Below are 22,281 nucleotides of genomic sequence, written 5' to 3'. Positions count from 1 at the left end.
CACAGAGCATGTAAGAGCAAAAACCAAGTCATGTGGCCTCCATCAATCTTAAAAGGATGACATTTGGAACCACGAAGACTCTTCCTAGAGCTGGCTGCCCAGCCAAACTGAGCAATCGGTAGATAAGGGTCTTGGTCAGGGAGGTGACCAAGAACCCGATGGTCACTCTGACAGAGCTCCAGAGTTCCTCTGTGGAGATGGGAACTTCCAGAAGGAAAACCATCTCTGAAGCACTCCACCAAACAGGCCTGGAGCAACGTACAAAGAGATCCTTGATGACAACCTGGGGCAAAGGACAACTAAGTACACAGCCAAGACAATGCAGGCGTGGCTTCAGGACAAGTCTCTGAAGAGCCGGACTTGAACCCGATCAAACATCTCTGGAGAGACCTGAAAATAGCTCTGCAGCGACGCTCCCAATCCAACCTGACAGAGCTTGAGAGGATCTGCAGAGAAGAATGGGAGAAACTCCCCAAATATAGGTGTGCCAAGAAGACTCAAGGCTGTAATTGCTGCCAAAGGTGCTTCAACAAAGTACGGAGTAATGGGTCTGAATACTCATGTAAATGTTATTTACCTTTTTTATTTTTTAATAAATGTTCAAAATAAATTAAAAACCTGTTTTTGCTTTGTCATTATGGGGTATTGTGTGTAATTTGATGAGGGGAAAAATTATTTAATCTATTCTAGAATAAGGTTGTAACGTAACAAAATGTGGAAAACGTAAGGGGTCTGAATACTTTCCGAATGCACTGTATATATATATAGACTGTTCAGTGCCAAAAATAAGGGTTTAAATTATGTTTCCTAATCTTTCGTATATCTCTTAGATATAGGACAGACACTTCAGAACAGACTTCATTTCTATTTTTGGGGGGACTCTCATTGTTCCATGTGTAGAATCTGTTATGCAATGCAGTAAGGACCAACATTTTTTTGTATTTCTTTGATACTTCAAGGGTTCTTAAAATTCAAAATCAAATTGCAAAATGATCCTTGGTTTGACCTTCTTATAATAATTCAATACAGCTTAGTAGCTGCACCATCGAGAGCATCCTGACTGTTTGCATCACCGCTTGGCATGGAAATTGCTCGGCCTCCGATCGTAAGGCGCAACAGAGGTTAGTGTGTACGGCCAAGTACATCGCTGGTGCCAAGCTTTCTGCCATCCAGGACCTCTATACCAGGTGGTGTCAGAGGAAGGCACTAAAAATGGTCAGACTCCAGACACCCACTGTTCTTTCTGCTACCGCACGGTAAGCAGTACCGGAGCGCCAAGTCTAGGTCCAGAAGGCTCCTTTAATTAACAGCTTCTACCCCCAAACTTTAAGCATGATCTCTTAAGTTCTGTTTGCATTATGGACACTCGCATGTTAACCGTACTCTCATACACCCCTAGATAAAATAATTAGCATGGAACATCAGTCAACATCATTAGAACTAGCACTGCTTTGTCCTTTCTTTCATGTTACGCTGCCTGCAGGCTAAGCATCTGATCAACATTGATGCTAGCAACTGATGACAATATACTGGAACTCATCACGGCTCTAGCTCCTTTGTCAACGCTGCCGGCTAGCTCTGAGCTATGGGCCACCCAATTCTGCATTGACGCTGATCCTGCTTCTCATTTGGTCACAGTTTTACCCATGATGGGAGAATGATCCTCTGCTGCTACGAAGTTACATTTGATTGATTCTGAGATTCTGGAGCTACATGACTTCATATAGCTACACGATATTGCTATATGATCATGATTATGTCTGCCCCGAGGTCCAGTAGCTAGGTTACATAGGTAGCATTTTCTTAAATATCAAGATGACAGCTAATCCACCCGGTGGTGCATCTATTGAAAATAACTACTTGTCACTAAATCCGGAGAACTAGGACCAGAAAATAAAGGCTAACTGGAGCTGGTCTGAGCGGTTGGCTGTGAATGCTCTCACTTAGCTATTAACTGATGCCGATTGCTTAGGTTCTGCTCACTACAGTGTTGTCTGAATAGGGGGCAAGATTCAGCAGGCTACTGTCATTACACATCTGGCTAAAAGACTACTGTAGCCCTGTTGGCAGAACTTTTATAGGTAACTTTTGGAAACAGAAGATGCTCTACAGGAATGACGGAGTCCATCGAAATCATCTTGGTGACGGGACCCTGTCGCATTTCAAGAGCGTGTTGAGACAATGACTTATCAGTGACCAAGCTCTGCTCAGATGATCTCTACCATTGTGTCGCTGAGCTGTCATAAGGCTGCTGCAAATGTACATTTTCCCAGGTGTGTTGTCAATCATAATGTAAGTAACTTAATTTTATCCTACAGCTACTGTCAGCAGTAATCATGTGCCTATGAACTTTATTGATACTGTTAACACAGATGGTTTGCCCTAGTAGAAAGCCCACTGTGAGCAGTTCACCCTGCACTATCAGCTCAAATAAATACCACTGTCATGTCTTCTCCCAGTAAAGCAATAACAAACTATCAAGCAACCCAGAAAGGTGGTAAAAAACATAAAGAAGACCTACTCAATATTCAGTTGCACCCCCTTTTGCCCTCAGAACAGCCTCAATTTGTTGGGTGACAGACTCTACAAGGTGTCGAAATAGTTCCAGAGCGATGCTGGCCCATGCTGACTCCAATGCTTCTACCAGTTGGCTGGTAGTGGATCTCTACACTGAATAGTTCATTCAATCTCATTGGATTGAGATCTGGTGACTGGGCAGGCCACTGTAGTAAGCTGAATTCACTGTCATGTTCGTGGAAAAATTCCTGGACAATCCTAGCCTTGTGACATGGGGCATTATCCTGCTGAACAAATCTATTCGCAGATGGATACACTGCTGCCATGAAGGGATGCACCTGATCAGCAGTGACGTTCAGATATCCTGTGGCATTCAATTGCTGCTTCACGTTTCTCAAGGGGCACAATCTGTGTCATGAAAACACAGCCCACACCATCACACCACCACAACGATCCTGCAACGTTGACATGTGGCATGATGGATGTATGTCCTTATGTGGTTTTCTCCATACCCTAGTCCTACCATCAGCGTGACACAGCAGGAACCGGGATTCATTAGACTAGGCAATGTTTTTTAAATTCTCCAGTGTCCAGTGTTTTCATTCCTTAGCCCAGTGCAACCGCAGTTTTTGTTTTTTGCTGAAAGAAGTGGAACTCTGTAAGGTCGTCGGCTGCCATACCCCAATCCTGTCAAGGTACGACAAGTTGTGCATTCTTTTATGGGTCTTTGGGCACCAATGTTGTACTGGACTGTCAGTTGACTAACTGTAGCCCGTCTGTTGCACTGCACAATGTGTCAGCCTTCTTTGTCCTCTTTTATCAATGACCCATTCATGGCCTGCCGTTGGCTGGATGTCCTTTAGGTGGGACCATTCTTGATACACAAGGGAAACCGTTGAGCTTGAAAAACCCAACAGCTTTGCAGTTCTTGACACACTCACACTCACACTCGGTACGCCTGACACCTCATACCATACCCGGCTCAAAGGCACTTAAATGTTTTGTCTTGCCCATTCACCCTCTGAATGGCACATGTACACAATCGATGTCTCAATTGTTTCAAGGCTTAAAAATCCTTCTTCAACCTGTCTCCCCTTCATTTACACTAATTGAAGTGGATTTGACATCATTAAGGGATCACAACTTTCACCTGGATTCCCCTGTTGTGGAAAGAGCAGGTGTTCCTAATGTTTATACACTCAGTGTATATCCAGGGTCATATTCCTGTAAAGCTTAGAGAAAATCTCATGGCAAATGTTGTTGAAGTAATATGGCTACAGGTTCACCTGCCTCACTTAAAACCTATTCTTGTGGGAAGTTTCTATAGACCATCAAGTGCTAACAGTCTGTCACGCCCTGACCTTAGAGATCCTTTTAATTCTCTATTTGGTTAGGTCAGGGTGTGACTAGGGTGGGCAATCTATGTTTTCTATTTCTTTGTTGACCTGGTATGGTTCCCAATCAGAGGCAGCTGTCTATCGTTGTCTCTGATTGGGGATCATATTTAGGCAGCCTTTTCCCACCTGTTGTTTGTGAGATCTTGTTTTTGTGTAGCTGCCTGTGAGCAGCCCAGAATGTCACTTTTCGTTTTCTTCTCTATTGTTTTTGGTGAGTTTCATATTTATTAAACATGTGGAACTCTAAGTACGCTGCGCCTTGGTCCATTCATTCCAACGAACGTGACAGAAGATCCCACCACCCACGGACCAAGCAGCGTGCCCAGGAGGAGCAGAGATCCTGGGCCTGGGAGGAAAGCCAGGAGTGGAGGACATCCTGGACGTGGGACGAAATCATGGCAGGAGACAGAAGCCTGCCATGGAAGCAGCGAAGGAGCAACAGCGACGACGCCGGGGTTCGCGGCCACAAAGACAGCCCAAAGGACAGCCCGAAAAAAAATTTGCGGCAAGGAGTATGCGGCAACGTAGGCGTTTGGAGGAGCGTGTCATCAGTCCGGTGCAATCTGTGCCGGTCCCACGCATCAGGCCTCCAGTGCGCCTCCCCAGTCCGGTACATCCTGTGTCTCCTCCTCGTACTCGCCCTGATGTACGCCTCCACAGCCCAGTACGTCCTGTGCTAGCTCCTCGACACTCGCCCTGAAGTGCGTGTCACCAGTCCGGTGCCACCTGTACCGGCCCCAAGCATCAGGCCTCTAGTGCGCCTCCCCAGTCCAGTATGTCCTGTGCCTGCTCCTCGCACTCGCCCTGAAGTGCGTGTCACCAGTCCGGTGCCACCTGTACCGGCCCCAAGCATCAGGCCTCTAGTGCGCCTCCCCAGTCCAGTATGTCCTTTGCCTGCTCCTCGCACTCGCCCTGAAGTGCGTGTCACCAGTCCGGTGCCACCTGTACCGGCCCCACGCATCAGGCCTCTAGTGCGCCTCCCCAGTCCAGTATGTCCTGTGCCTGCTCCTCGCCCTCGCCCTGAAGAGCGTGTCACCAGTCCGGTGCAACCTGTACCGGCCCCACGCATCAGGCCTCCAGTGCGCCTCCCCAGTCCAGTACGTCCTGTGCCTGCTCCTCGCACTCGCCCTGTAATGCATGTCACCAGTCCGGTACCACCAGTGTTGGCCCCATGAACCAGGCTTCCAGCGAGGGTTCGCAGTCCAGAGCCTCCGGCGAGGGTTCCCAGTCCAGAGCCTCCGGCGAGGGTTCCCAGTCCAGAGCCTCCGGCGAGGGTTCCCAGTCCAGAGCCTCCGGCGAGGGTTCCCAGTCCAGAGCCTCCGGCGAGGGTTCCCAGTCCAGAGCCTCCGGCGAGGGTTCCCAGTCCAGAGCCTCCGGCGACGGTTCCCAGTCCGGAGCTTCCGGCGACGATCCACGGTCCGGAGCCGTCTACGACGATCTACGGTCCGGAGTCTCCGGCGACGATCTACCGTCCGGGGTCCCCGGCGACGAGCTACGGTCCGGAGTCCCCGGCGACGATCTACGGTTCGATTCCTCCGGCGATGATTCTCCCGTACCGGAGCCGCCACCGAGGGTAGATGCCCACCCGGACCGTCCCATATAGGTTCAGGTTTGCGGCCAGGAGGGGGGGGGGGGGGGTACTGTCACGCCCTGACCTTATTGATCCTTTAAATTCTCTCTTTGGTTAGGTCAGGGTGTGACTAGGGTGGGCAAACTATGTTTTCTATTTCTTTGCTGGCCTGGTATGGTTCCCAATCAGAGGCAGCTGTCTATCGTTGTCTCTGATTAGGGATCATATTTAGGCAGCCTTTTCCCACCTGTTGTTTGTGGGATCTTGTTTTTGTGTAGCTATCTGTGAGCAGCCCAGAATGTCACTTTTCGTTTTCTTCTGTATTGTTTTTGGTGAGCGAAATTCTATATTTTATCAAATAGTTGTAAAACATTTTGGGGGGGGATATCTAAACGGGTTGTAAAATGTTTAATGAAATAGCTACATGATCCATGGTATGACCATCTGAAAACACACCCCACACCTGTCTATATAAGGTCCCACAGTTGATAGTGCATGTCAGAGCAAAAAAATCAAGCCATGAGGTGGAAGCTCCGAGACAGAATTGTGTCGAGGCACAGATCTGGGGAAGAGTAGCAAAACATTTCTGCAGCATTGATTATCCCCCAAGAACACTGTGGCATCATTCTAAAATGGAAACAGTACAGGGGAGAAGGGCCTTGGTCAGGGAGGTGACCAAGAACCCGATGGTTACTCTGACAGAACTCCAGAGTTCCTTTGTGGAGATGGGAAAACCTTCCAGCAGCACTCCACCAATCAGACGAGTGGCCACTCCTCAGTAAAAGGCCCATGACAGCCCAGTTGGAGTTTGCCAAAGGCCACCTAAAGCACTCTCGGACAATGAGAAACAGTCTCTGGTCTTATGAAACACAGATTTAACTATTTGGCCTGAATGCAAAGCATCACGTCTGGATGAAACCAGGCACCGCTCCTCACCTGGCCAATACCATCCCCACAGTGAAGCATGGTGGTGGAGGAGCGCTCAGGACCTCAGAATGGGCCGAAGGTTCACCTTCTAACAGGACAACGACCCTAAGCACACAGCCAAGACAACACAAGACTGTTTTCGAGACAAGTCTCAATGTCCTAGAGTGGCCCATCCAGAGCCTGGACTTGAACCCAATCAAAAATCTGAGGAGATACCTGAAAATAGCTGTACAGAGACACTCCCCATCCAACCTGATAGAGTTTGAGAGGATCTGCAGAGAAGAATGGGAGAAACTCCCCAAATACAGGTGTGCCAAGCTTGTAGCGTGATACCCAAGAAGACTCAAGACTGTAATCGCTGCCAAAGGTGCTTCTACAAAGTACTGAGTAAAAGGTCTGAATAGTAATGTACATTTTAATATTTCAATTTCTTACTTTGTATAAATTTGCAGAAAATTCTAAAAACCTGTTTTTGTTTTGTCATTATGGGGTATTGTGGGTAGGTTGGTGAGGGGGAAAAAACAATTGAATCCATTGTAGAATAATGTAACAAAATGTATAAGGGTCGGAATTTTTTCCCGAATGCACTGTATATTAGATTCTGTAACTACTACATGTGCCCATCTCATTGATATCAAATTATTAGAGATACACACGTTGTTTTAGTATAGAGGTCCTGGATGGCAGGAAGCTTGCCCCTAATGATATACTGGGCCATACGCACTACCCTCTGTAACAACCTTTAAGTCCTTACTGAAGACTCATCTCATCAGCAGGTCCTTTGATTGAGTGTGGTCTGGCCCTGGGCTGCGAAGGTGGAGTGACAAACCGTCCTTGCTGTCTCTGCCTGGCTGACTCCCCTCTTTTCCGATGGGATTCTCTGCCTCTAACCATACTACAGGGGCTGAGTCACTGGCTTAATAGTGCTCTCCCATGCCATCCCTAGAAGGGGTGTATCACGTTGTTCCAGACTTTTTTCGCTATACTCGACGTGAGTGGGTTGAGTCACTGACTTGATCTTCTTGTCCGGTTTTGTGCCCTTTTGGCTTGTGCAGTGGGGGAGATCTTCACGCCTTGTCTCAGGGTAGTAAGTTGGTGGTCTGTTGATATCCCTCTAGTGGTGTGGGGGCTGTGCTTTGGCAAAGTGGGTGGGGTTATAGCCTGCCTGGTTATATCCTGCCTGTCACAGTGTACCTAAACCTCAGTTTCCAGTGTCTATGCTGCAATAGTCTATGTGCTGGGGGGCTAGGGTCAGTCTGTCCTATCTGGTGTAACTCTCCTGTCTTATGTGGTGTCCTGTGTGATCTTAGGTATTCTCCCATCTGAGCCCTAAGACCATGCAACAGGACTACCTGGCCTGATGAGTCCTGGATGTCCCCATCCCCAGTCAACCTGGTCATGCTGCTGATCCAGTTTCTGTTGTTTTGCCTGCGGTTATGGAACCCTGACCTGTTCACCGGACGTGCTACCTTTTCCCAGACCTGCTGTTTACCCTCTCTCTGTCTCTCTGTCTTTTTCTCTCTCTCTTCCCTGCTGTCTCGACCTCTGAAAGCTTGGCTATAAAAAGCTAATTACATGTACTCCTGAGGTGCTGACCTGTTCCACCCTCTACAACCATTGTGTTTATTACTTGACCCTGCTGGTCATCTACAGTTGAAGTTGTACGTTTACATACAATTAGGTTGGAGTCATTAAAACTCATTTTTCAACCACTCCACAAATTTCTTGTTAACAAACTATAGTTTTGGCAAGTCGGTTAGAACATCTACTTTGTGCATGACACAAGTAATTTTTCCAACAATTGTTTACAGACAGATTATTTCACTTATAATTCACTGTATCACAATTACAGTGGGTGAGAAGTATACATACACTAAGTTGACTGTGCCTTCAAACAGCTTGGAAAATTCCAGAAAATTATGTCATGGCTTTAGAAGCTTCTGATAGGCTAATTGACATCATTTTAGTCAATTGGAGGTGTACCTGTGGATGAATTTCAAGGCCTACCTTCAAACTCAGTGCCTCTTCGCTTGACATCATGGGAAAATCAAAAGAAATCAGCCAAGACCTGAAGTCTGGTTCATCCTTGGGAGCAATTTCCAAACACCAGACGGTACCACGTTCATCTGTACAAACAATAGTACGCAAGTATAAACACCATGGGACCACGCAGCCGTCATACCACTCAGGAAAAAGACGGGTTCTGTCTCCTAGAGATGAACGTACTTTGGTGCGAAAAGTGCAAATCAATCCCAGAACAACAGCAAAGGACCTTGTGAAGATGCTGGAGGAAACAGGTACAACAGTATCTACAGTGGGGCAAAAAAGTATTTAGTCAGCCACCAATTGTGCAAGTTCTCCCACTTAAAAAGATGAGAGAGGCCTGTAATTTTCATCATAGATACACTTCAACTATGACAGACAAAATGAGAGAAAAAAAATCCAGAAAATCACATTGTAGGATTTTTAATGAATTTATTTGCAAATTATGGTGGAAAATAAGTATTGGGTCACCTACAAACAAGCAAGATTTCTGGCTCTCACAGACCTGTAACTTCTTCGTTAAGAGGCTCCTCTGTCCTCCACTCGTTACCTGTATTAATGGCACCTGTTTGAACTTGTTATCAGTATAAAAGACACCTGTCCACAACCTCAAACAGTCACACTCCAAACTCCACTATGGCCAAGACCAAAGAGCTGTCAAAGAACACCAGAAACAAAATTGTAGACCTGCACCAGGCTGGGAAGACTGAATCTGCAATAGGTAAGCAGCTTGGTTTGAAGAAATCAACTGTGGGAGCAATTATTAGGAAATGGAAGACATACAAGACCACTGATAATCTCCCTCGATCTGGGGCTCCACGCAAGATCTCACCCCGTGGGGTCAAAATGATCACAAGAACGGTGAGCAAAAATCCCAGAACCACACCGGGGACCTAGTGAATGACCTGCAGAGAGCTGGGACCAAAGTAACAAAGCCTACCATCAGTAACACACTACGCCGCCAGGGACTCAAATCCTGCAGTGCCAGACGTGTCCCCCTGCTTAAGCCAGTACATGTCCAGGCCCGTCTGAAGTTTGCTAGAGAGCATTTGGATGATCCAGAAGAAGATTGGGAGAATGTCATATGGTCAGATGAAACCAAAATAGAACTTTTTGGTAAAAACTCAACTCGTCGTGTTTGGAGGACAAAGAATGCTGAGTTGCATTCAAAGAACACCATACCTACTGTAAAGCATGGGGGTGGAAACATCATGCTTTGGGGCTGTTTTTCTGCAAAGGGACCAGGACGACTGATCCGTGTAAAGGACAGAATGAATGGGGCCATGTATCGTGAGATTTTGAGTGAAAACCTCCTTCCATCAGCAAGGGCATTGAAGATGAAACGTGGCTGGGTCTTTCAGCATGACAATGATCCCAAACACCCCGCCCGGGCAACGAAGGAGTGGCTTCGTAAGAAGCATTTCAAGGTCCTGGAGTGGCCTAGCCAGTCTCCAGATCTCAACCCCATAGAAAATCTTTGGAGGGAGTTGAAAGTCCGTGTTGCCCAGCAACAGCCCCAAAACATCACTGCTCTAGAGGAGATCTGCATGGAGGAATGGTCCAAAATACCAGCAACAGTGTGTGACAACCTTGTGAAGACTTACAGAAAACGTTTGACCTCTGTCATTGCCAACAAAGGGTATATAACAAAGTATTGAGATAAACTTTTGTTATTGACCAAATACTTATTTTCCACCATAATTTGCAAATAAATTCATAAAAAATCCTACAATGTGATTTTCTGGATTTTTTTTTCTAATTTTGTCTGTCATAGTTGAAGTGTACCTATGATGAAAATTACAGGCCTCTCTCATCTTTTTAAGTGGGAGAACTTGCACAATTGGTGTCTGACTAAATACTTTTTTGTCCCACTGTATATCCACAATAAAACGAGTCCTATATCAACATAACCTGAAAGGCCGATCAGCAAGGAACAAGCCACTGCTCCAAAACCGCCATAAAAAAGCCAGTCTACGGTTTGCAACTGACATGGGGACAACGATCGTACTTTTTTGAGAAATGTCCTCGTCTGATGAAACAAAAATAGAACTGTTTGGCCATAATGACCATCGTTATGTTTGGAGAAAAAATGGGGAGGCTTGCAAGCCGGAGAACACCATCCCAACCGTGAAGCACGGGTGTGGAAGCATCATGTTGTGGGGGTGCTTTGCTGCAGGAGGGACTGGTGCACTTTACAAAATAGATGGCATCATGAGGTAGGAAAATTATGTGGATATATTGAAGCAACATCTCAAGACATCAGTCAGGAAGTTAAAGCTTGGTCGCAAATGGGTCTTCCAAATGGACAATGACCCCAAGCATACTTCCCAAGTTGTGACAAAATGGCTTAAGGACATTAAAGTCAAGGTATTGGAGTGGCCATCACAAAGCCGTGACCTCAATCCTATAGAAAATGTGTGGGCAGAAGTGAAAAAGCGTGTGGGAGCAAGGAGGCCTACAAACCTGACTCAGTTACACCAGCTCTGTCAGGAGGAATGGGCCAAAATTCACAGAACTTATTGTGGGAAGCTTGTGGAAGGCTACCAAAGAGTGGAGGCTGTTATAGCATCAAAGGGGGGACCAACTCCATGTTAATGCCCATTATGTTGAAAAGAGATGTTAGACGAGCAGGTGTCCACATACTTTTATTAATGTAGAGTAGATGCACACACACACGTACGCGCACACACACACACACACACACACACACACACACACACACACACACACACACACACACACACACACACACACACACACACACACACACACACACACACACACACACACACACACACACACACACACACACACACACACACACAGGTTAATGTTTCAAATGTATGTAAACTGTGAAGTATTTTGTCTGTAATGTATTTTTTTACTGGCTTGTATGACAAAGTGAAAAGAAGGTGTTAAAAAATCCACTCCAAATCATCCATTCTGTTTCCAACAAGGCTGTTAAGTAATACTGCAAGACAACACAGAAAATAAAGACACTTTTTGGCCTAATTTAAAAACTACAGGGTCAAATCCAATACAACACAAGTATTGTGGTGGCAGCATCATGTTGTGGGTAGTCTGTCAGGATCAAAATAAACATGAAAGGTGCAAAGCAATGCAATTAGAACAATGTGGACTGCAAATATGTTGAACATATTTAACAAATATGGGGCAGGCTATTTAAAAAACTAGGCTGTAACGTATTGATATTAAAATTCCTAGCTGTTCTCTCAGCCAAAGGTGCTTCCATTCAGGGATGTGAAGACATCAAGACAGGTTTGTTATTGTTTTTCCATTAGCAACATATAATATATTTTTATTTCACTTTGAAAATGTTGAGTAGGTTGTGTAAAAAATCTATTTATTCCCTTTTGAGACAACATTTTAAGGCAGCAAAATGTGAAGACCTCTGCAAGGCGTGTGTAGACTAGCGACTGTAGCAACGGTGCTGTGTCTCTGCTAAATTGTTGACGCCACGCCCCCTCCCCCCAAAAAAATATATGAATGACAATATGAATACTTTCCACAATAACAAGTGTTTTACACTGTAGTAACTAAGTTAAAGCAAGCAGAGGCAGATCAACTCCTTGACATAATGAATGAATGAAAACATGAATTTGCATATCATAATCACTGTTAATTGCTTTCAGCACCAAACTGCATGATGAGATCTGAGGAATTCACCATCATATATTTATCATCAGTGACGATACTGTTCACATCCCATGCTGATACATCCATTATGATTAGTTCATTTACATGAGTGATTTTGATAACATCAGACATAATACTTAAGTAGGGTAATTCCTTACCTGTGGTGAGGGTTGTTGACACCAGTTGACTTTGCGTTCCATTCTCCAGCACAGTGCAGACAGTGACAGAGTACTTAGTACCACGTTGCAGGTCAGAGAGAGTGATGCTGTGTGAAGATGTGGTAGTGATGTGTGGTTCTGTCCCTGGACAGTGGTAGGAGATCTGGTAATGATGTTGGGTTTGGTCCAATCCTGGTGGCTGGCTCCAGCTAACAGCAGCTGATGTGGTGTCCACTGAGTCAACAGTCAGCTGGTCTGGAGCAGGAAGTACTAAGGGAAAATACATTACTGTCAGGGCTACAGTTTAACTCCAGAAATATACTGCAGGAAGAAAAGTAGAATAGTAGATGAAAAGTAGAAAAGGCCAGCTTGCAATTTATTTTGATATGGGAAGATTAAAGCTCAAAACAGAAGTCACACAACAGAAGTTGGATTTGTAAACGAGTGAACGTTATTGATAATAAGGGTTACATGGAGAAAATCGAACCTGTCCGAATAAAAAAGGATGGACCTCCCTTCAGCAAAACACAAAAGAATGAAACATCATTAGGAATCTGAGCGTGGTTCTTTCCAAAGTTAGACCAACTTTTCCACCCCAGACAGAGTAGGACTACCTTTCCACCCAAGACAGAGTAGGACTACCTTTCCACCCCAGACAGAGTAGGCCTACCTTTCCACCCCAGAGAGAGTAGACCTACCTTTCCACCCCAGAGAGAGTAGGACTACCTTTCCAACCCCAGACAGAGTAGGACTACCTTTCCACCCCAGACAGAGTAGGACTACCTTTCCACCCCAGACAAAGTAGGACTACCTTTCCACCCCAGAGAGAGTAGACCTACCTTTCCACCCCAGACAGAGTAGGACTACCTTTCCACCCCAGACAGAGTAGGACTACCTTTCCACCCCAGACAGAGTAGTACTACCTTTCCACCCCAGACAGAGTAGTACTACCTTTCCACCCCAGACAAAGTAGGACTACCTTTCCACCCCAGACAGAGTAGGACTACCTTTCCACCCCAGACAGAGTAGGACTACCTTTCCACCCCAGACAGAGTAGGCGTACCTTTCCACCCCAGACAGAGTAGGCCTACCTTTCCACCCCAGACAGAGTAGGACTACCTTTCCACCCCAGACAGAGTAGGACTACCTTTCCACCCCAGACAGAGTAGGTCTACCTTTCCACCCCAGACAGAGTAGGTCTACCGACACAGAAAACTGTAAGCTTTAACTGCTGGCTACTCTTCTTCCATGGTTTAACCCAACGAGAGAAGATCACAAGGGTTTCCCTAAAAGCTGTCTGGGTTTAAACATCTTATATTGTACAGAAAGTGAATAGCATAATCAATTGATAGTGACAGAATTAGATTAATTCCCAAGCAAAGTCTATCTTTGTCTCCTCAAATATAGAAGGTTGTGGCTCAGTCTGAATGTCAAAGAATCAAAACAATGATATCCATATATGCATTGGAGTCAAGTCTTTCCAATGTATTTTACAGCTTCCAGCATAAAGCATTACGGACCAAAGCCTCTTATACATCACTTTATATAATCGGATTGTTTTGTTTTCTTCAAAATCTTAAGCTTACAAGGGGTAGGCTTGTGCTTTTAGCCATTTCTTTCATAAACGGAAGGACCTCTCATACGTCCTCAATTCGAGTCTTGGTTTTAACTTAACCTATTTAATCCCATCGGTCACAATAGTGACCGTAAAAAATGTTTTTAGTTATAAGGCTCTAAAAATGTTACTGAATGATGTATCAATGCATTTCCAGCAAATATTGAAAAAGTAAAGGGTCTCAATGAAATATGTGCAGTGTCACATGTTTAGTGTAAATTGTCACATGACCAGAGCTGTTTACTTCCTGGTTGCACCATGAGAAGAGAATGGCTGCATCAAAGCTCCCAAACAAGAGGTTAGTGAAGTATGTTAATTAACATAAAGATAGGACAAAGATTTTTGGTACACATCATCTTTAAGGTGTCTAGTATTGATATATGCATTTGCAATTACTCAACTTTGTTCAGTGTGGTCATAGAATGTGTAAACATGTTGACGGCAACAATAGTGACCGGTGGGATACCACAGTGCATCTAGGTATACACATAGTTATACACATACATAGTTCTTGTTTTACCTAACTTTCTACTCTGTTCTTTCTTTTAGTTTCACTTTGAGTCAAGTTCTGGATATGTTGGATCTAGGTGACTGCCCAGACAAGGCATGCAACATTGCAGTTATCCCTCAAAATGAGACAGATGCTGTCCTGAGTGATTGTGATAGCGATGGGTCAGATATGGACAGACCATTTGCCAGCCAGGCTGTTGAATGCATAAGCTGAACCTATGCAAACAGATCATGACAGGAACAACGTTATCAAAATAGTGATGCACAAACTAATCTTGCACTTGGTTCTGAAGCCTCTATGATATATATATATATATATATATATATATATATATATATATATATATATATATATATACACTCATTGTGCAGTGGCGCTTTTAAAATATATATATATATATATATATATATATATACACACTGCTCAAAAAAATAAAGGGAACACTAAAATAACACATCCTAGATCTGAATGAATGAAATATTCTTATTAAATACTTTTTTCTTTACATAGTTGAATGTGCTGACAACAAAATCACACAAAAATGATCAATGGAAATTAAATTTATCAACCCATGGTGGTCTGGATTTGGAGTCACACTCAAAATTAAAGTGGAAAACCACACTACAGGCTGATCCAACTTTGATGTAATGTCCTTAAAACAAGTCAAAATGAGGCTCAGAAGTGTGTGTGGCCTCCACGTGCCTGTATGACCTCCCTACAACGCCTGGGCATGCTCCTGCTGAGGTGGCGGATGGTCTCCTGAGGGATCTCCTCCCAGACCTGGACTAAAGCATCCGCCAACTCCTGGACAGTCTGTGGTGCAACGTGGCGTTGGTGGATGGAGCGAGACATGATGTCCCAGATGTGCTCAATTGGATTCAGGTCTGGGGAACGGGCGGGCCAGTCCATAGCATCAATGCCTTCCTCTTGCAGGAACTGCTGACACACTCCAGCCACATGAGGTCTAGCATTGTCTTGCATTAGGAGGAACCCAAGGCCAACGGCACCAGCATATGGTCTCACAAGGGGTCTGAGGATCTCATCTCGGTACCTAATGGCAGTCAGGCTACCTCTGGCGAGCACATGGAGGGCATGTGCGGCCCCCCAAAGAAATGCCACCCCACACCATGACTGACCCACCGCCAAACCGGTCATGCTGGAGGATGTTGCAGGCAGCAGAACGTTCTCCACGGCGTCTCCAGACTCTGTCACGTCTGTCACATGTGCTCATGTGCTCAGTGTGAACCTGCTTTCATCTGTGAAGAGCACAGGGCGCCAGTGGCGAATTCGCCAATCTTGGTGTTCTCTGGCAAATGCCAAACGTCCTGTACGGTGCTGGGCTGTAAGCACAACCCCCACCTGTGGACGTCGGGCCCTCATACCACCCTCATGGAGTCTGTTTCTGACCGTTTGAGCAGACACATGCACATTTGTGGCCTGCTGGAGGTCATTTTGCAGGGCACTGACAGTGCTCCACCTGCTCCTCCTTGCACAAAGGCGGAGGTAGCGGTCCTGCTGCTGGGTTGTTGCCCTCCTACGGCCTCCTCCACGTCTCCTGATGTACTGGCCTGTCTCCTGGTAGCGCCTCCATGCTCTGGACACTACGCTGACAGACACAGCAAACCTTCTTGCCACAGCTCGCATTGATGTGCCATCCTGGATGAGCTGCACTACCTGAGCCACTTGTGTGGGTTGTAGACTCCGTCTCATGCTACCACTAGAGTGAAAGCACCGCCAGCATTCAAAAGTGACCAAAACATCAGCCAGGAAGCATAGGAACTGAGAAGTGGTCTGTGGTCACCACCTGCAGAACCACTCCTTTATTGGGGGTGTCTTGCTAATTGCCTATAATTTCCACCTTTTGTCTATTCCATTTGCACAACAGCATGTGAAATTTATTGTCAATCAGTGTTGCTTCCTAAGTGGACAGTTTGATTTCACAGAAGTGTGATTGACTTGGAGTTACATTGTGTTGTTTAAGTGTTCCCTTTATTTTTTTGAGCAGTGTATATATGTGTGTGTGTGTATATATATATACACACATATATACACTGCTCAAAAAAATAAAGGGAACACTTAAACAACACAATATATATATATATAATTGTTTTTTGTTCAGTGTAGGCCTCTACTTGAATGCATATTCTACAGGCTACCTCTATCCTAAATGTTACCTTTATGTTCAGTGGGAATGAATCACACGACTGCTATATAGTTGTTAGTGAATGTTGCACTAAAATATCACAATGACAATGTTACCATGAATATTGCACTAAAGTATAAGTTCAACTGTTACAATAAAGTTACAATATAAATGTTTCAATACATGTTGCACTAAAGTAACAATGTTGAAATACGTTGATGGTTGTTTTTTTGTCTTTGCTCTCAGTATTCATATCGTGTTGTATAGGGGTTTTTGAGGTGTAAAATAGTCACACTAGAATGTGACGTGGCAATGCTGGGGACTGCTAGTGACAGAGTTTTAAATGTGTTAATAACTGGGTTGGGATATATAAGAATTTTGATAACTGCATAGGAGAAATATGTTAATTCAGTGTATGTAACATTATCCCACCGGTCACAATTGTGACCGACCATAAAACACACTTTTTCACCTACTTTTCCATTAAAATGTAATAAAATAATGATTGATTACTTCAAAGGTTTACTAATGACACTTGATTTGGATATTTTCATGTCTGGGAAAAATTCGGGATTAAATGGGTTAACAGCCCTTCACTGACAGAGAGGTAGACTATTTAAAGAGTGTATGGGGGGCGGAGGAATCGACCGACAAAACTATGGATATAGCAGCCTATAGCCTAAATTCTTCGGTCAAACAGGAACGCCTACCTCTTATTTCTTAAATAGGAAGAAACAGGCTCCATTACAAATCCCTCTAGTTGTTAGTAGAGTCCACTTAAAATGAAGATGTTGAGAGGACAAATGCCTACTGGAATTTGCCTACTTTCAGCGCCATGAGCTGTCCACTTAAGATTGAATTTGCTGCAGCTGCTTAGTCAAGTTTCAGCACCACAATGTAAGTTACTCAAATCTGGCTAATTGGGAAGTCAGTAACTCTGATAAATGCATCATGGGCAAGAAACATATTGTTATAAAACATCTATAATAGTAGCACCAAGCTATCAAAGTTGACCTTTGATCCTCCTTCGAATCTTCACTCTTTCCTTCTTAAACTGAACATAGGCTAAAGGCTAGTCCGCACGCAAAATAGTGACTTTTTAAAAACTTTGCCTAAAGAAATACAACGAATCAGAAGAAGCCTCTGACTCTCCTCTTTGACTGCCATCATGGGCCAACAGCACAGCCGTTGGTTAGGCAGCACACGGGGTGAGGGTTGGAATATCCATTGCCGTGTGTTTTGCAGCTTAGTTTTATTTACACCATCCCAACAGCTATCTTAGAAATATAACTTTGCTCTGTGCTTCTCTGAACATGCACTTCACAGCTTATAGCCTGTAGGCTATTGATCATTTGATTGAGACCACACCAAATAGCCTATAGGCGCACTTGATATTGCACGCCCAACGGAGAATCAGAGATGAGGGGCGGCATCAGACAAACATCCCTTTTTCAGGACCCTGTCTTTCAAAGATAATTTGTAAAAATCCTAATAACTTCACAGATATTCATTGTAAAAGGGTTTAAACACTGTTTCCCATGCTTGTTCAATGAACCATAAACAATTAATGAACATGCACCTGTGGAACGGTCTTTAAAGACACTAACAGCTAAAGGTAACAGTTATGAAAACTTAGGACACTAAAGAGGCCTTACTACTGACTCTGAAAAACACCAAAAGAAAGATGCCAGGGTCCCTGCTCATCTGTGTGAACGTGCCTTAAGCAATAATACGAAATAAGAAACAATACTTAAGTAGGGTAATTCCTTACCTGTGGTGAGGGTTGTTGACACCAGTTGACTTTGCTTTCTATTTTCCAGCATAGTGCAGACAGTTACTGAGTATTCAGTATCGCGTTGCAGGTCAGAGAGAGTGATGCTGTGTGAAGATGTGGTAGTGATGTGGGGTTCTGTCCCTGGACAGTGGTAGGAGATCTGGTAATGATGTTGGGTTTGGTCCAATCCTGGTGGCTGGCTCCAGATAACAGCAGATGATGTGATGCTTACCCAGTCAACAGTCAGCTGGTCTGGAGCAGGAAGTACTAAGGGAAAATACATTATTGTTATTGCAATAGATTAACTCCAGTAATATATTACAGGACAAGAAGAAGAAGAATAGTAGTAGAAAAGGCTGCTTGCAATTCATTTAGATGTGGGAAGAAATAAGTTAAAAACAGAAGTCACACAACAGAAGTTGGATTTGTAAGCGAGTGAATGTTATTTATAATAAGGGTTACATGGACAAAATCGGACCTCTCCGAAATTAAAATTGATGGCCCTCCCTTCAGCAAAATATATTTTACATAAACCCTGCCTGAACTCTTGGAAATAAAGTGACCCCCCAATATACCCCAAATAATAATTATAATAAAAGTGGATAGCAGAGAACATGTACCGTTTACCCTCAGTTATTGTTCAGACCAGAGAACCATATATGCAGTTTTAGAAACTGTTCTTCGTCCTGTAAGCATTGCATGTCAATGCAGGAATCATGACATCACACAGGGCTGCAGGCCAGAAGGTTGTGGGTTCACAGACCACCGTGGATAAGAGTAGGGGTGGAAAGATCTCCTTAATAGTAAAAGCATTGCATGAATCTATCATCATAATTGCAGGCCCAACATTTAGTTTTTTGGCCTTCTATAAAGATTTCAAGCAATTCTACATCATTTTACATATTAGCAGAATCTTTTTTAATATCACACAAATTACAGAAATTACATGCAAAGTAGGGGGAGAGATAAGCATATGTGTTCATCTCATCATATTTCTCCAATGCTAAATCAGTGTGTCTTGTTTGCAACGAAACTGTCCCTGTTGGCAAATCATTAAATCTGAGACGCCATTAGGAATCTGAACAGTTAGGCCTACCTTTCCACCTCAGACAGAGTAGGCCTACCTTTCCACCTCAGACAGAGTAGGACTACCTTTCCACCTCAGACAGAGTAGGACTACCTTTCCACCTCAGACAGAGTAGGACTACCTTTACACCCCAGACAGATTAGGCTTACTGACGCAGAAAACTGTACATTTAAATGCTGACTATTCTTTTCTTTAAATCATTTCAAAGTGAGAGAATTAGATTACTTCCCAAGCAAAGTCAATTTTTTGTGTCCTCAGCTATAGAAGGTTGTAGCTCAGTCTATGAATGTTAAAGTAACAAAACAACGATAAGTCCTTTTGCATTGGCGTCACGTCTTTCCCGGGTATTTTACAGCTTGTTTCTAGCATAAAGCATCGCAGACCAAAGCACTGTTATAGATCACTTTATATTATCGGATCCTATTTATTGTTTTCAAAATCTTAAGCTAACAAGGGGGTAGGCTTGTGCTTTTTACCATTTTCTTTAATAAAAGGTAGGCCTATGGAATACCCTCTCATACACCCTCAATTAGAGTCTTGGTTTTAACTTAACAGCCCTACACTTTTACAGAGGTAGACTATATATTTATTTAGGTACTTCTTACCTCTTTTTCAACCCTAATTTGAACTTACAGCCTTGTCCCATCCCTGACACTCCCGTACGGACTCGGGAGAGGCGAAGGTCGAGAGCCATGCATCCTTCAAAACACGACCTCGTAAAGCCGCACTGCTTCTTGACACACTACTCGCTAAAACAGGAAGCCAGCCGCACTAATGTGTCGGAGGAAACACTGTACAGCTGGAGACCGAAGTCAGCGTGCATGCACCCGGCCGCCACAAGGAGTCGCTAGAGCGCGATGGGACAAGGACATCCCAGCCGACCAAACCCTCCCCTAACCCGGAGGACGCTGGGCCAATTGTACGCCGCCTCATAGGTCTCCCGGTCGCGGCCGGCTGCGACACAGCCTGAGATCGACCACGGATCTGTAGTGACGCCTCTAGCACTGCGATGCAGTGCCTTAGACCATTGCGCCACTCGGGAGGCCCCAGAGGTAGACTACTTAAAGAGTGCATGGTGGGTGAAAGGATTGACCGACAAATATATGGATATAGCAGCCGATAGCCTAAATTAGTCAAACCGGTAGGGCTACCTCTTATTTCTTAAATAGGAAGAAATAGGCTCCATTACAAAGCCCTCTTGTTGTTAGTAAAGTCGAATTACAATGAAGATGTTGAAATGACTTATGCCTACTGGAATTTGCCTACTTTCAGCACCATGAGCTGTCCACTTAAGATTGAATTTGCTGCAGCTGCTTAGTTAAGTTTCAGCACCACAATGTAAATTACTCAAATCTGGCTAATTGGGAAGTCAGTAACTCTGATAAATGCATCATGCGCAAAAAACATATTGTTATAAACAAATATTTTATAGTAGTAGCAAGCTATCAAAGTTGACCTTTGATCCTTCTCAAACTGAACAGAACATAGGCTATAGGCTAGTGTAGCCTAGTTTTATTTACACCATTCCAGCAGCCATCTTAGAAATAGAACTTTGCTCTGTGCTTCTCTGAACATGCACTTCATAGCTTATAGCCTGTAGGCTATTGATCATTTGATTGAGACCACACTAAATATACTATAGGGGCACTTGATATTGAACACCCAGTGGAGAATCAGAGATCAGCGGTGGAATCGGCCACACATTGAAATATATTGCACAATAAGCAACTAATTCTAAAACACTGAAGAAAAAAACGAAGAAAAAAAACAAACATTCCCTTAACTGAAATTTAAAAAGCATGACCCTCCCCCATTTTCCTCAAAGTAACCATTCTCTACATTTTAATCTGTCATTAATGTAATAAGACATGAAGAATTTCTGCAATAATCATTTAGCAACGGCGCTGAACAGGTTCTAAATTGTTGTCACCCCCCCCAAAAAAGTGTTAAAATATATATAAATGAAAAGAATGTTGTGATTCTAAATCCTCTCCACAATAAATAGTGTTTAACACTGTACTACTGATAAAGTTAAAACAAGCAGAGGCAGATCAACTCCTTGACATAATGACTCACACTAATGGGAAGCAAGCAAGAATTCAGATATTATTATTATAAACGTTTATTGATTTCATTACCATTCTGCATGATGAGGTCTGGGTAATTCACCATCATATATTTCTCATCAGGGAAGATACTGTACCTTTACATCCCATGCTGAAACATCCATTATGATTAGTTAATTTACATTAGTCATTTTGATAACTAGTCAAAGCTTAATTAATTTTGACACCAGATATAATATTTAAGTCATGTAATCCCTTACCTGTGGTGAGGGTTGTTGACACCAGTTGACTTTTCTTTCCATTTTCCAGCACAGTGCAGACAGTGACAGAGTACTGAGTATCACATTGCAGGTCAGAGAGAGTGATGCTGTGTGAAGACGTGGTAGTGGTGTGTGGTTCTGTCCCTGGACAGTGGTAGGAGATCTGATAATGATGTTGGGTTTGATCCAATCCTGGTGGCTGGTTCCAGCTAACAGCAGCTGATGTGATGCTTACCCAATCAACAGTCAGCTGGTCTGGAGCAGGAAGTACTAAGGGAAAATACATTATTATCAGGGTTACAGTTTAACTCTAGAAATATATCACAGACAAGAAGAAGAGTAGTAGTAAAATAGTGAAGGCCAGATTGTAATTCCTTTTGATGTGGGAAGAAATCTTCTAAAAACAGAAGTCAGACAACAGAAGTTGGATTTGTAATTTAACAAAAATTAAGCGTTTCGCTACATTCATATCTGATGGCACTGCACCTCTGCTAAATTAGAGCAACCACAAACAAATTAAAATAATAAAACTTGTATGTTGTGATTATAAATCCTC

General features: G+C 43.8%; 2 protein-coding genes across 2 annotated transcripts in view; both read right to left on the bottom strand.

Annotated features, from left to right (window-relative positions):
* Positions 1–22,281, bottom strand: part of LOC129841598 (prostaglandin reductase 1-like) — a 297,002-nt gene that overhangs the window by 202,954 nt on the left and 71,767 nt on the right. The window lies entirely within an intron of this gene.
* LOC129841575 (interferon-induced very large GTPase 1-like) overlaps positions 1–22,281 on the bottom strand; it is a 74,554-nt gene that overhangs the window by 9,838 nt on the left and 42,435 nt on the right. Inside the window, 3 exon segments of the mRNA XM_055909912.1 lie at positions 12,270–12,539; positions 18,310–18,579; positions 21,726–21,995. Coding sequence (XP_055765887.1) covers positions 12,270–12,539; positions 18,310–18,579; positions 21,726–21,995 — 810 coding nt within the window.

This window comes from Salvelinus fontinalis, chromosome 42, assembly GCF_029448725.1.
Source record: "Salvelinus fontinalis isolate EN_2023a chromosome 42, ASM2944872v1, whole genome shotgun sequence".
Lineage (NCBI taxonomy): Eukaryota > Metazoa > Chordata > Actinopteri > Salmoniformes > Salmonidae > Salvelinus > Salvelinus fontinalis.
This window is presented reverse-complemented; position numbering and strand designations above follow the sequence as displayed.